The sequence below is a fragment of the Mixophyes fleayi genome, chromosome 1, assembly GCF_038048845.1.
Source record: "Mixophyes fleayi isolate aMixFle1 chromosome 1, aMixFle1.hap1, whole genome shotgun sequence".
Lineage (NCBI taxonomy): Eukaryota > Metazoa > Chordata > Amphibia > Anura > Limnodynastidae > Mixophyes > Mixophyes fleayi.
The window spans coordinates 418,271,740-418,286,206 of NC_134402.1; the positions used below are offsets into that span (position 1 = coordinate 418,271,740).

Genomic DNA, 14,467 nt, shown 5'->3' on the forward strand with positions numbered 1-14,467 from the left:
TATCACTTTTAATACACTATGTTTGGCGCCCACTGTCTTTTTGTATCTCATCTATTAGGCTTGACACTTGCAGACAGGTGTTGAATGACTGGGGAGCTGCCTATTGGAAAAATTTAAGTATACTTTTGTTTAATATTTGCACTTGGTGTTAATAAGCGCTTTTTAGCTTAAAGACTTTTTGGGTGTCACATTATGTATTTCTATGCCTGCCGTAGAAATACTGCTGTGTTTTGTGTTGGAATGATATGTGTGTGACACAAAGGGCAACAAACTATACATCAGCTTCATAGTTTTCAATGCTCCAACACTGTTCCTCCCTGTGCACATATAGGTGCATGCCTCCTCCATTTTGGTTCTGTGACACAATGACACAAAAGTGTAATTTTGCTGCAGAGTTGGGGCCAAAATGTCGCGATTAATCGCGAATCGCATCATGGAGACTCCATCCTCCCCATTTTACTAAGAAGTGGGCAGAATGCAGGAGAATAGTCTGCTCACCCGGGAGTACAGGAGACCTATCCAGAATTCGGGAGTCTCCTGGACATTTCGGGAGAGTGAGCAAGTGTGCCTAAAATACTGCTTGGTTTAGCCTCATTTATGACTTAAAGTGGTCATGAAAGGTAGAGGACAGCTTTATTACATGCTTATTACGTGGCACTTTTGTGTATTTGAAGCTTTGTTTTACATGAGGCAAAGAGCGCCTAGAGTTGCAACTGTAAAGCTCGCGATACATCCCTTTACAAGTATAGGATAACGTCAGGGGCGGGCTGGCCCGGGGGGCAGGGGGGCAGCGGCCCCCCGGGCCGCTCGGTCAGGTTGCTATTAGGGCCGGGGGTAGGCTGGTCGGCCGCCCCCCGGATGCAAAATACAATACTTTCCCCCGCGGCCGCATCTGATGACATCAGATGCGGCCGCGACAGCGCATAGGCGGCCGCATCACATGACAGGGGATGCGGCCGCGTCATCAATGACGCGGCCGCATCCCGTTTCATGTGATGCGGCCGCCTGTGTGCCCCCCGGCCACGCCTCTCCCAGCCCGCGCCTGGATAACGTCCAATCTCCGCTAGCTCAATGTTTGTGCAAAAATGTAGTCATTTTGTGGAGTGGAGATGGCTGTGTAACCCTCCACACGGTAAGGAGCTCCACAAAAGTGCCACTTCTCATTTAAATAGTTGTGTGCAACAGAATAAAATATCCATTTTTCAGTGCTATCCAAAATTAGGTGCACAGCTTCACTTAGTCTGAGGTGCAAACTTCTGCACTTCATAATGACGCCTTCAGATGGCTGGAAACCCCCCCCCCCCCCCCAAGCAAAACACATTGTGTAATGGACGCACAACGGGAAAGCAGGTGAAACACTTAGTTACCGTATGCCTGCATAGGTAATCCACAAAATGTATTTCCATTTGCTTTCTTAAATATTGCTACATAAAAAAGGACTTACAGATGGAGCATGTTTACCTTAGAACCGCGCCTCCTTCATCCTATTTCATATGTAGCTGGGCGGGATTACGCTCATGCAGCATGATCAGTATGGTGGCAACTGGTGCAGTGTATACGCACTGTTCATCTAGAAAATATCCTATGGAAATACCTTGTTTTCTCTGTGATCGTGTTGTACATTTCTGTCAGTCCGGCTGGAAGTCCCTGTCTAATGCCTGTGGCTCCAGTATGCAAATGAGAAGGAGAACACTAATTCATCAACGCTACAGCAATGCTACAGTGTTACACCATGTCTCCAGCAGAGGTTCTCAATATTATTAGTCTTTATACAGTGCCAACATATCATAGAGAGAATGGGGGAGTAGTCTGTGATTGAGTGTTGACTAAACCCATCTTCCCCTTTCAAGGTTGAAAATCCCTTTTTATGTTAAAAAGTTTATTTAATTGATAAAAGAATATATTTTAGCACAAAATGTACCTAACGTTGACATTTAGTGTATTGTTTCAGTGATCCTCATTTCTAAAGCGATGTTAATCATAACAACTCAAATATAGAACATAAAAATGGTTTTGTTTCTAGTAACAAAGCTCAGATGTTTTTCATATGACATAGCTTTTTAACTAGATTTTTTTTCTTAAAGTGCACCTATCACCTACACAAAGTGCAGGCAGCCATCTTGTATGTGGAACTTATATTAATGAGAAAATAGGCTACTGAGTCACAAGAATTAATGACCCTATTTGAGGCGTTTTTGTGCTTCAGTAAAACCTCTTTAATTCAGTAAATCATTCAGAGTGAACTTATGGGCTATATTCTCATAAATATTGGTCGAGCCGACAAAATGGCTCCCTTGACTGTGCGCAGAGTGTATTTTAAATCTTCAATGACCTCTACAGAGTAGATCTGTATTCCCAATGATGGGTGTGCATATTTGGGAGAATAGCCAAATAATGTGCGGGGTAATGTCCTAGGGGTATATTTACTAAAATGTGGCTTTAAAAAGTGGAGATGTTGCCTATAGCAACCAATCAGATTCTAGTTATCATTTATTTAGTACATTCTACAAAATGACAGCTAGAATCTGATTGGTTGCTATAGGCAACATCACTTTTTCAAAGTAAATATAGCCCCTGGTGTTGCACTATTGTGACAGAGTACGGGAAGAGTCATGAAAAAGTGTGCGTTCCCATTCTACCTAGACATCCCTACACAATTCCCATAAAAGTAAAAACATATTTACACGACTATGCCACGAAAAATTAAATCTGTATCAGTCCTCTAAAAACAACATAAAATTCACCAGAACAACATATAAACTATTAATGTGATACCCGGTAAAAATGGAAAACCTACTAAACATTGAATTTAGGTATGAATTAACATTGTTCATTAAGGGGTTAAGTGCCCTTTTTAGTGTTGTAATTGCAATTGCGTATATGTATTTTATATTAATGTTTCATTTTTCATTGTTTTATTTTGTGTAGCCACAGCTGTCTCCCAAGACATGGAAGTGTGTATTAGTTTTTATTATAAGTCCCTGGTTTGGCTCCCAGTGTGAGTTTAGTGCCCAGGACAGTGTGGGTGGATATAGAATTGTTTACAGGTAGATACCATGTGACTGTAGGTGGATAAAGGAAACACATTGTATCTCCTGGTACTCTGTGAATGGGCAGAGCTCTACTAATGAGTGACATTTCCTTGGCATGCCTAGTTGATTTTTAGCCTGAGTATGATTCTTCCCCCAGTGCAGTTCACTATTCCATATAACCTTATGAGATACAGCGAGGCAGGCACAGACAGCTCAGAAGTCTCTCTCAGCAGCTGAGGTTTCATGTGACCTACATGGAGAATACATTCAAACTGCAGTTCCTCCCCTGGAAATTTAAGACAGGGTACAGAAGCTCTGTCACTTCCTAACACAGTGCTGAATGGAACTCAGAACTCACACTACAACCTTCACTCTCAGCTGGGACTGAGGAGCCTTCCCAGGACTTCACACCAGACCATGGATTACTGGATACCTAGTACAAGGAGTGCATTTTAGTCTTCACACTGATTTATTTCCCAAATCAAAATGAGTATTGTGCTCAAGCCAAGATCTCGCTCCACGAGTTCCCTTAGGACGACTGATGGGCTCGGGTAAGGTATATATGCTATACCTGCTACTGTTGTGACTACCTTGTGCTGTTCTGTATTGATGCCCTAACTAGGTATTTCTGTCATGGGTCTCATTCACGGGGTCAGGTTTAGGTAAACTGATCCATTAACCCTTTGGCTACCAGAAGATTTAGCACTGCAGTGTAGTGTACGTTACAGGAAAACACAATACGATATTTGTAACCCAAGCGATACGTTCATTTGTAGCCAGAAGCTCTGCACAAGGGGAGGAAATGTTTGTAATTTAATGTATATTTGTTTGCTTAGAAAACTTTTTAAACAGACACTACTTTCTTTTTTCTTTAGAACAGACTTGGTATAAACTGTATTACTTCCGAATAATGTTTCATATGATTTTCTAGATATTTTGCATAGGGATGTGGGCACAGTATTACTGCGTGTCGGTAATGCAACCTTATCTTTCTGCGTGCTGAACCCATAACAACACAATAGTATTGCAAATATGTACATTGGCTGTGTGTACCAAAAGAAAGATGGTCATATTCATGGCAGTAATTTATATGCGTAAGAGTCCACAGACGTCTACAGATTTTTAACCATTTAATTCATTTCTAGACCTCTTATTTTTTTTTCACATTGTCATGATCCCCGACAGTAACACTCTACTTCTGTTTCAAATCAAGAATTCACTGTGTCTCTCCATAATATGTCTGAAGCGACTCTTACTTTCTAGAATACAGTGGATAATAAAATATTCATCTTAGTCTTGTTTTCATTCCCACTGTTGCATTATTGCACTGGTGGAAAACATTTGGTCAGTAGCTTTAGTATAAACATTTTATACAATAGTTTTGTGTTTGCTTTCTTAAATTGTTTGCTTTGATTTATTATTGTCTTCGCTTTGTTTAAAACAATTGCAAAATAAACAAAGAAAATCTTTGAGGAGAGTTATAGGAAAGATTTGACGTTGACGCTTATTTAAAAAACAGCAACTTGAATTGTTTTTATTACATTTCTTTGAAAGAACAATCCCCGGTTCCCCTTCTCCATATACTCTATAAACTGCCTGGTCTTTAGGATTTTTGGGCGACTTGTGTCATAAAGTGAGTGTGGCTAGGACATCATCAATACCACCCACCTCAGTAATCACGACTAGAGCCTAATGATCCAGTTCACCTCATCACGCCCCTGCCACTCAGTGATTACTGTGGTGGATGGGCTTCAGGACACAATTCACATCATGATAGATTACCAGCCCTATTGATCACACTCGTGAAATCCGCACAGAGCACACGGTTTGGTCAGTTTTGGTCTTGGTGCAGTATTCTGGCAAACACCATTGAGCCATACTTGCCTACTTTTGCAGGCAGCTTTCCAGGAGGGAGTCCGTCGAGGGGGGCGTGGCCATGTGCGGTGCACCGTTAGGCTCCGCCCCTGCCAATAACTGGCAATTTTAGCCAATCGCAGTAGGGGGCAGGACCACGATGACGCATTTAGCCCCGCCCCCACCATCTTCAACAACACCGAAATCTGGATCCGGGATTTTTGCCTGCTCTCTCGGGAGTCCGGGAGAACTCCTAAAAATTTGGGAGTCTCCTGGACATTCCGGGAGAGTAGGCAACTATGCATTGAGCAGCTAACCCCAGGGCATACAGATCACACCAGAGTGCATTGGCCCACACCTCCCATGCGTCCTGATTTAGACAGGTCAGTCCTGATTTGTGCGCTTAGTCCTGTCATTACGATCGGTGGTAAGATTGGGGGAGATTTTGTCCACTGCTGCTTGGCATGGCGCTCACAGCAATGCAAGGGTATGGGTGGGAGGGGAAGACAGAACGGAGCAGCCTAGTGCTTCAAAATAGCTAAGCACGTCCTCGGGGGCCGTCCATACCCCCAGCATGCCGTGTCCACGCTCTCATCCTGCTGCCGAAGGGACAGACGTTGGGAGGTATGATCAGCCTCATATGTGCAAAACACACCCTTCTGATACCTATAGTGCTCATAGCAGATGTATTAAACCTACATTCTACAAAATGACAGCTAGAATCTGATTTATATGTTGTTCTGGTGACTTTTATGTTGTTTTTAGAGGACTGATACGGATTTATTTTTTTGTGGCAGAGTCGTGTAAATATGTTTTTACTTTTATGGGAATTGTGTAGGGATGTCTAGGTAGAATGGGAACTTTTCATGACTCTTCCCGTACTCTGTCACAACTAGTGCAACACCAGGGGGTATATTTACTTCATTGCGGGTTTGAAAAAGTGGAGATGTTGCCTATAGCAACCAATCAGATTCTAGCTGTCATTTTGTAGAATGTACTAAATAAATGATAACTAGAATCTGATTGGTTGCTATAGGCAACATCTTCACTTTTTGAAACCCGCAGTTTTGTAAATATACCCCAAGTTCATTAAAGAGTGAAGAGACCAGAAATTCAAAAGGATAAAGAGTTTGTTCCACAGAAAAAATAAATGTTGCATAGTCCAATCCCAAACCAAAAAAAATAGATGAACAAGTTAGTTTTTAAAATATTATGTACAATAGTAATACTTCCTAGGTGATATCAGCACTTATCAGAAAATACTTCCCCTCCTTTGCATGACAATAAAATGTTTTAAAGCCTAGCCAAAGGTCAGCTTTGTTGTTGTTTTTTTGGCAAGTGAGTAGAGGTGGAATAAAATGTCCTGCAGAGGCTGAATGCAGCTTATAAGTAGAGATGGGCGGGTCCGGTTCTCCGAGAACCGAACCCACCCGAACTTTGGGTATCCGAGTACCGAGCTGAGCAGCTCGGTACTCTCCCGCCCATTCCGAATCCAAATCGAGGCCGAACGTCATTGTGACGTCGTCGGATCTCGGGACTCGGTTCTCGCGATACTTCAACTTTATAAATACACGCCTCCACAGCAATCCATCGCCATTTGACAGAGGGAGAGAGCAGGGTGTAGTCATAGGCTAATTAGAGCAGGGACAGAGAATACCATATTGTTCTTGCAATTGCTCTAACCAAAATCGCTAGTGCAGAGAGGAGGATAGAGGTTTATTATTTTTTCTTCATATTTGGCACTCCCCAGCGCTTTTGGGGTGTCCCCCATAATTGTGCATTAATATTTCTGGCTGTCAAAAGTCATATCTGTCAGCATTATCTACTAAATAATTTGTAGCACACCTCAGTGTTTTTGGGGTGTCCTCCCTAATTGTGCATTAATATTTCTGGCTGTCAAAAGTCATATCTGTCAGCAGTATCTACTCAATAATTTTTAGCACTCCTCAGTGTTTTTGGGGTGTCCTCCCTAATTGTGCATTAATATTTCTGGCTGTCAAAAGTCATATCTGTCAGCAGTATCTACTCAATAATTTGTAGCACTCCTCAGTGTTTTTGGGGTGTCCTCCCTAATTGTGCATTAATATTTCTGGCTGTCAAAAGTCATATCTGTCAGCAGTATCTACTCAATAATTTTTAGCACTCCTCAGTGTTTTTGGGGTGTCCTCCCTAATTGTGCATTAATATTTCTGGCTGTCAAAAGTCATATCTGTCAGCAGTATCTACTCAATAATTTTTAGCACTCCTCAGTGTTTTTGGGGTGTCCTCCCTAATTGTGCATTAATATTTCTGGCTGTCAAAAGTCATATCTGTCAGCAGTATCTACTCAATAATTTGTAGCACTCCTCAGTGTTTTTGGGGTGTCCTCCCTAATTGTGCATTAATATTTCTGGCTGTCAAAAGTCATATCTGTCAGCAGTATCTACTCAATAATTTTTAGCACTCCTCAGTGTTTTTGGGGTGTCCTCCCTAATTGTGCATTAATATTTCTGGCTGTCAAAAGTCATATCTGTCAGCAGTATCTACTCAATAATTTTTAGCACTCCTCAGTGTTTTTGGGGTGTCCTCCCTAATTGTGCATTAATATTTCTGGCTGTCAAAAGTCATATCTGTCAGCAGTATCTACTCAATAATTTGTAGCACTCCTCAGTGTTTTTGGGGTGTCCTCCCTAATTGTGCATTAATATTTCTGGCTGTCAAAAGTCATATCTGTCAGCAGTATCTACTCAATAATTTGTAGCACTCCTCAGTGTTTTTGGGGTGTCCTCCCTAATTGTGCATTAATATTTCTGGCTGTCAAAAGTCATATCTGTCAGCAGTATCTACTCAATAATTTTTAGCACTCCTCAGTGTTTTTGGGGTGTCCTCCCTAATTGTGCATTAATATTTCTGGCTGTCAAAAGTCATATCTGTCAGCAGTATCTACTCAATAATTTGTAGCACTCCTCAGTGTTTTTGGGGTGTCCTCCCTAATTGTGCATTAATATTTCTGGCTGTCAAAAGTCATATCTGTCAGCAGTATCTACTCAATAATTTTTAGCACTCCTCAGTGTTTTTGGGGTGTCCTCCCTAATTGTGCATTAATATTTCTGGCTGTCAAAAGTCATATCTGTCAGCAGTATCTACTCAATAATTTTTAGCACTCCTCAGTGTTTTTGGGGTGTCCTCCCTAATTGTGCATTAATATTTCTGGCTGTCAAAAGTCATATCTGTCAGCAGTATCTACTCAATAATTTGTAGCACTCCTCAGTGTTTTTGGGGTGTCCTCCCTAATTGTGCATTAATATTTCTGGCTGTCAAAAGTCATATCTGTCAGCAGTATCTACTCAATAATTTTTAGCACTCCTCAGTGTTTTTGGGGTGTCCTCCCTAATTGTGCATTAATATTTCTGGCTGTCAAAAGTCATATCTGTCAGCAGTATCTACTCAATAATTTGTAGCACTCCTCAGTGTTTTTGGGGTGTCCTCCCTAATTGTGCATTAATATTTCTGGCTGTCAAAAGTCATATCTGTCAGCAGTATCTACTCAATAATTTGTAGCACTCCTCAGTGTTTTTGGGGTGTCCTCCCTAATTGTGCATTAATATTTCTGGCTGTCAAAAGTCATATCTGTCAGCAGTATCTACTCAATAATTTGTAGCACTCCTCAGTGTTTTTGGGGTGTCCTCCCTAATTGTGCATTAATATTTCTGGCTGTCAAAAGTCATATCTGTCAGCAGTATCTACTCAATAATTTTTAGCACTCCTCAGTGGTTTGCGCTCAGAATGGATTCAAAGCAGTCCACATATGATCTAAATGAGCAACCAGGTTCTGTCACCAGTCCTGATGTTAGTGTTCCCAGTACGTCATCTGGCCAAGGCGATGTCAAACAACAGAGTGTTTTCAAATTAGTGCAAAAAACAAAAACCAAAAAAAAATTTACTGTATTGAAGCGAAAAAGAAGTGTAACTGAGCAAAAGTTAAGTGACGATAAAAAAAAAATTGCAAGCATGCCATTCTACACACGCAGTGGCAAAGAGAGAATGAGGCCTTCACCTTTGGCTATTAGTGGCAGATCCCAAAAAGTTACCCAGGCTACAATTGGTGCACAACTACTGTTACGCGTCAAAGCTGAGCTGCAAGATACCAGTGAGGCATTACAGGAGAATATTTGCTCTGATTCACAAATGACAACAATCCCTGTGGAGAGTCCATCCAACAGTGGGATGTCTAATCGTGAGCATTCTGCTGATGTGTGCCTTAATAGCCCGAGTGTAGCCGGTGATACCCAAATTGAGGATGCCACTTTGGAATTAGAAGAGGATGAGGGGGAGATTTGTGTAGGCGACGAGGGCGCTAATGAGGATGTTGATGAGGATGAGGTTGTTTGTGTAAGTCCTGCACCAGTGGCAGCAGTTCTGGCACGTGACAAGAAAAAGGCCATTGTCATGCCTGGGCATAAAACAAAAAAATCCACTTCTTATGTGTGGAATTATTTCTACCCAAATCCAGACAACAATTGTATAGCCATTTGTAGTGTATGTGAAGCCACAGTCAGTCGAGGGAGGGACCTTAACCATCTTGGAACCTCGTCTATGTTACGCCATTTAACGAGAGTTCATGGCAAAGTGTTGGGAAAAGCTGAAAGTTCTTCCCAAAAGAATACAAGCACTCCCTCATCAGCTAAGACCCTCCGCTCACCGACATACCGACGGCTACAAAATACACCCACCACACCATCCTCATCAATATCCTCAGTAGCGCTCGGAGTTAGCCCGGCATCCCACTTAAGGCTGGATGACTCCGGCACTATTATTGATTCCTCTGAAGAAAGCGTTAGTCCTGCTGCTGCTGTTGCTGCTGCTGGGGGTGAATCGTCATCCCAGAGGCAGGTGAATAAAATGAGCAGTCCTACATTTCAGCAATTAACTGTGAAACAATCATTTGCGAGGGGAAGCAAATATGACAGCAGTCACCCAGTCGCCAAGCGAATCACAGACGCCATGGCTGCAATGTTAGTGTTAGATCTGCGTCCAATCTCCACAATAAACGCAGCTGGTTTTTCACAGTTAATTGAGGTTTTGTGTCCGCGTTACAGAATTCCATCGCGACACCATTTCTCCCGTAAAGCTATTCCACAACTATACCAAAAAGTGTGTAAAAATGTAGAGATTGCGCTGAAAAATGCCATTCTGCCCACTGTTCACTTAACCACAGATATGTGGACAAGTGGAAGTGGCCAAACCAAAGACTATATGACTGTGACAGCCCACTGGGTTGGTCATTCACCTTCACCAGCAGGAACAGCAGCAGCATGTACACCACTACGTAACATTTGTCACAGGCAGGCCACTCTTTGTATCACCGGCTTCACTAACAGGCATACGGCTGACAATTTGTTACGCAAACTGAGAGATGTGATTGATGCATGGCTTATACCACTCGGACTCTCCCCAGGGTATGTCATTTCAGATAACGCCAACAATATAGTGCGAGCATTACAGCTGGGTGATTTCCAACATATTCCCTGTTTTGCTCACACCATCAACTTGGTGGTGCAGAGCTTCCTACGAAATAACCGTGAGGTGCAGGAGATGCTTTCGGTGGCCCGTAAAATTTCAGGCCATTTCAGGCATTCAGCCACAGCATGTAGGAGATTACAGCAGCTCCAAGAGCAGTTTAACTTGCCCTGCCACCAACTTAAGCAAGAGGTGGTAACTCGGTGGAATTCCACCCTGTACATGCTTCAGAGGATGGAGGAACAGCGCAAAGCCATCCAAGCATATTGCACAAGTCATGACATTGGGAAAGGAGGGGGGATGTATTTCACTCTTGCACAGTGGGGAATCCTTTCAGTGCTGTGCAAGGTGCTGAAACCATTTGAAGTTGTGACATGTGAGGTCAGTGCAGACTCTGCTAGTTTGAGCCAAGTCATTCCTTTAATTAGACTATTGGAAAAGCAGCTTGAGAAAATGAAGGAGGAGCTGAAAGCAAGCAATTCAGCAAAGTATGTTGGCCTTGTCGATCAAGTACTTAATTCGCTTCACAATGATCCTCGAGTTATTAAGATCTTGAACTCGGATCAGTACGTTTTGGCCACTGTGCTTGATCCAAGGTTTAAAACCTACATTGAGTCTTTACTTGTAAATGAGCGAGATGTGAACTTTTGCAAGGAGCTATTGCTCAGCAAGTTGGCCGCTGAACTGGGCCTCGGCTTGACGACGTGTCCTCCTTCACTTTCTCAAGCTGTTGCTCGTAAAAAATTAAATTTCCAAAAAAGAAGCAGGGAAGACACAGGGGGCAGACGAGAACAATTTAACATCTGGGCTGGTTTGAAGGATTTTTCAAAAAAAAGTGTCACTTTGCCCATAAGTCCATCCAATATGAGTATAAACATGCAAAGGATGGTGGAGGATTACTTTCAAGAGGTAGTTGATATGGAAATGTCAGACAGTCCCTTTCCTTACTGGGAAGAAAAGCAGGCCATTTGGAAACCCATGTACAAACTTGCTTTGCAATACCTAAGCTGCCCACCCTCCAGTGTGTACTCTGAACGAGTGTTCAGCACAGCAGGGAACTTAGTCAGTGATCGCCGTAGAAGGTTACTTCCCAAAAATGTGGAGAAAATGATGTTTATAAAAATGAACTACATCTTCCACGAGGAAGGCCTTCACCATCCAAGACATCCAAGCACTGACTGTTCTCTAATGGCGGATTCAAGCGGCGATGAATTGATAGTCTGTGATGATGACGTACACACTGATGAGGGTGAGGATGAAGCTGAAGATGATGCCGATAACATCTTTTTAAAACTTTCTATGTAAGTGTAGGGTGCAATCTACCCCCAAAGAGGAAAGGGACTTGTGGCATTTCCATATCACATACCATCTTGAAAGGCTGCTGTTAGGGCAATTTATCCTTAAGGGTAGGGTGTCATAGACAGAGTGACCCTAAACTGGCTTTGTCCATTTTTCATAATATTGTACAGTCTATAATGGCTGAATTTTTTAGTATTTTATACAAGTGGAGGGGGGCCTAGAGAGACAGAAACCAAACTGGCTTTCTCCATGTCAATTAATATTGTACAGTCTATAATGGCTGAATTTTTTGGTATTTTATACAAGTGGAGGGGGGCCTAGAGAGACAGAGTGACCCCAAACTGTCTTTCTCCATGTCAATTAATATTGTACAGTCTATAATGGCTGAATTTTTTAGTATTTTATACAAGTGGAGGGGGGGCTAGAGAGACAGAAACCAAACTGGCTTTCTCCATGTCAATTAATATTGTACAGTCTATAATGGCTGAATTTTTTGGTATTTTATACAAGTGGAGGGGGGCCTAGAGAGACAGAGTGACCCCAAACTGTCTTTCTCCATGTCAATTAATATTGTACAGTCTATAATGGCTGAATTTTTTAGTATTTTATACAAGTGGAGGGGGGCCTAGAGAGACAGAAACCAAACTGGCTTTCTCCATGTCAATTAATATTGTACAGTCTATAATGGCTGAATTTTTTGCTATTTTATACAAGTGGAGGGGGGCCTTGAGAGACAGAAAGCAAACTGGCTTTTTCCATTTCTTTACATATTTAACTATAAGTGTAGGGTGTAATATACATTCAAAGACGATGGCTGCATTGCCAATATGCATAGATGGAGAGGAAGACAATCTGTTTTGTGTGTAGAATAGGCCTACCAACGAAGAATTAAACTGTTTTTTTGGATGATTTATTACCTCAACAATTAGATTACTTGTCTCTAAAACAGTTGGAGCACTAAATTGGGTTAATTTAGGCCCAAAAACATGGATTTTCCCAAAAAATAGCAAAACAAAACCAAACAAAACCAAAACCAAAACCAAAACACGCAATGGCGGTTTTGCAAAACCAAAACCAAAACCAAAACACGACGGTAATCCAGATCCAAAACCGAATCCAAAACCAAAACACGGGGGTCAGTGACCATCTCTACTTATAAGTGACTTAAACATGAGATTCCATCTGTGAGGATTGTGCCTCGTCTTGCAATAAACTGCAGCTCCCTTTGTGTAAAAAAGGACTCTCAGCAGAAAATATATCGGTGTTCATTTCAGCCACGTGAACACATTGATTTCATTCTTCTTAGTGTAGCAAGTGTTAATGTTAAGACGTGCTTTAGTCTCCTGTTGTCCTATGGACCGGTCATTAACATAAAATTGCACTTTATATAACAGCACAAGTGGTATCTATGGGTGGAACAGATTTGTGGATATACAGCTTATATCCATAGTTTGAGTAATAAGACAATAGATAACATTCACAATGAGTCTGAAGACAAAACTGCTATTATTTCAGAATGAGGCAGACTTTGGGGAATTAGTGGCACAGTCTCCACTGCACAGAAATGTCAGTAAAACTTTCTGGAGCCTAGTTATTGATTGCAAAGCTTTTTATAGTATGTCCTAGGATTTCACTATAAACCATCACTCTAAAGTTTTGTCCCTATTTTTATCTCCTGCTGCTTCGTAGTGCCAGTGGCTGAGTCGCTGTTAATGAAGTTTATGAATAGGGGTCACCTCGTTGTAGCTCGACTCAACATGGGCACAGGGTCTTCTCTTGGTCTCAGCACAACAGACTCTGACACAGACCATGAGAAGGGTCAGGGGTCTGCAGTAGTCAACATTTATAAATATCTGATGGGATTTACAGCAGTTCTTACGTCTTTCATGCCAGTTTGGACATAAGTTACGATTATGTTTATTCTTTTAATATTACTGCATTGCTGGATACCCCAAGTACCTTATGAAATGCAGTATATTGTACTTACAGTAAATAAATGTGTGTCTGTAGTCCTACAGCTCCACTGAGACTGATCCTCAGGTGTCAGAGCTTCAGGGCGGTTCTGAGGGTCTTTGTGGCAGAAATCTCAGTAGAGAAGAAGTGAAAACACAGGAGATGACCGCAAGTGACTGTACCTATGGCTGACAAGTCAGCTTATTAAAATGGGTCCATAGGGATGATTCTCTGTCATCGCTTATTGCGGAGACCTTAAACCTCCTATCGGCATGATTTACTAATAAGATATCGCGGGGGAAGCTGAGTGATACTAAGCTCGGCGACGACGACCGGGAGCAGCAAGAGTAGACTTACTGCTTCTAAGACGTACTTGCCAACTCTCCCGGAATACCCGGAGACTCCCAAATTCCGGGTTGGTCTCCCGGACTCCCCCGGAATTGCATCATTTTAGCCCGCCCCTCCGCTCCCTCCCTGTTAAAATGACGGGACTCTGCGAATCGCGTGTGGCGTAAACGCGTCATTACATCACACGCAATTTGTGGGATGTTACTCCGAGACTCCCGGAGGCCAGTCTTTAAAGGTTGGCAACTATGTTCTAAAAGGAAATCATATATATATATATATATATATATATATATATATATATATATATATATATATATATATATATTCCCCTCCTATTTTAAAATAGTGAGTCAATACAATTTTCAACAACTACGACATTCATTCAGCAAAGTGACGATCTGTTGAATTCCAAAGTAATGTCCAACAACCGTGTGAACAAACTCTGGAAGTTCTCTGGCATGGTGTGTTATTTTGTTATGAAC

General features: G+C 41.9%; 1 protein-coding gene across 4 annotated transcripts in view; it reads left to right on the forward strand.

Annotated features, from left to right (window-relative positions):
• Positions 1-14,467, forward strand: part of LOC142099587 (3',5'-cyclic-AMP phosphodiesterase 4D) — a 548,136-nt gene that overhangs the window by 306,914 nt on the left and 226,755 nt on the right. The window contains exon 1 of one of the 4 annotated variants that reach the window (XM_075183191.1): positions 2,939-3,583. The exons of the other annotated variants lie outside the window; for them this stretch is intronic. Within the exon in view, the coding sequence (XP_075039292.1) occupies positions 3,519-3,583 (65 nt within the window). The 5' untranslated portion in view covers positions 2,939-3,518. Of the gene's footprint in view, positions 1-2,938; positions 3,584-14,467 lie in introns of those variants that run through there. 4 annotated transcript variants of the gene reach the window in all.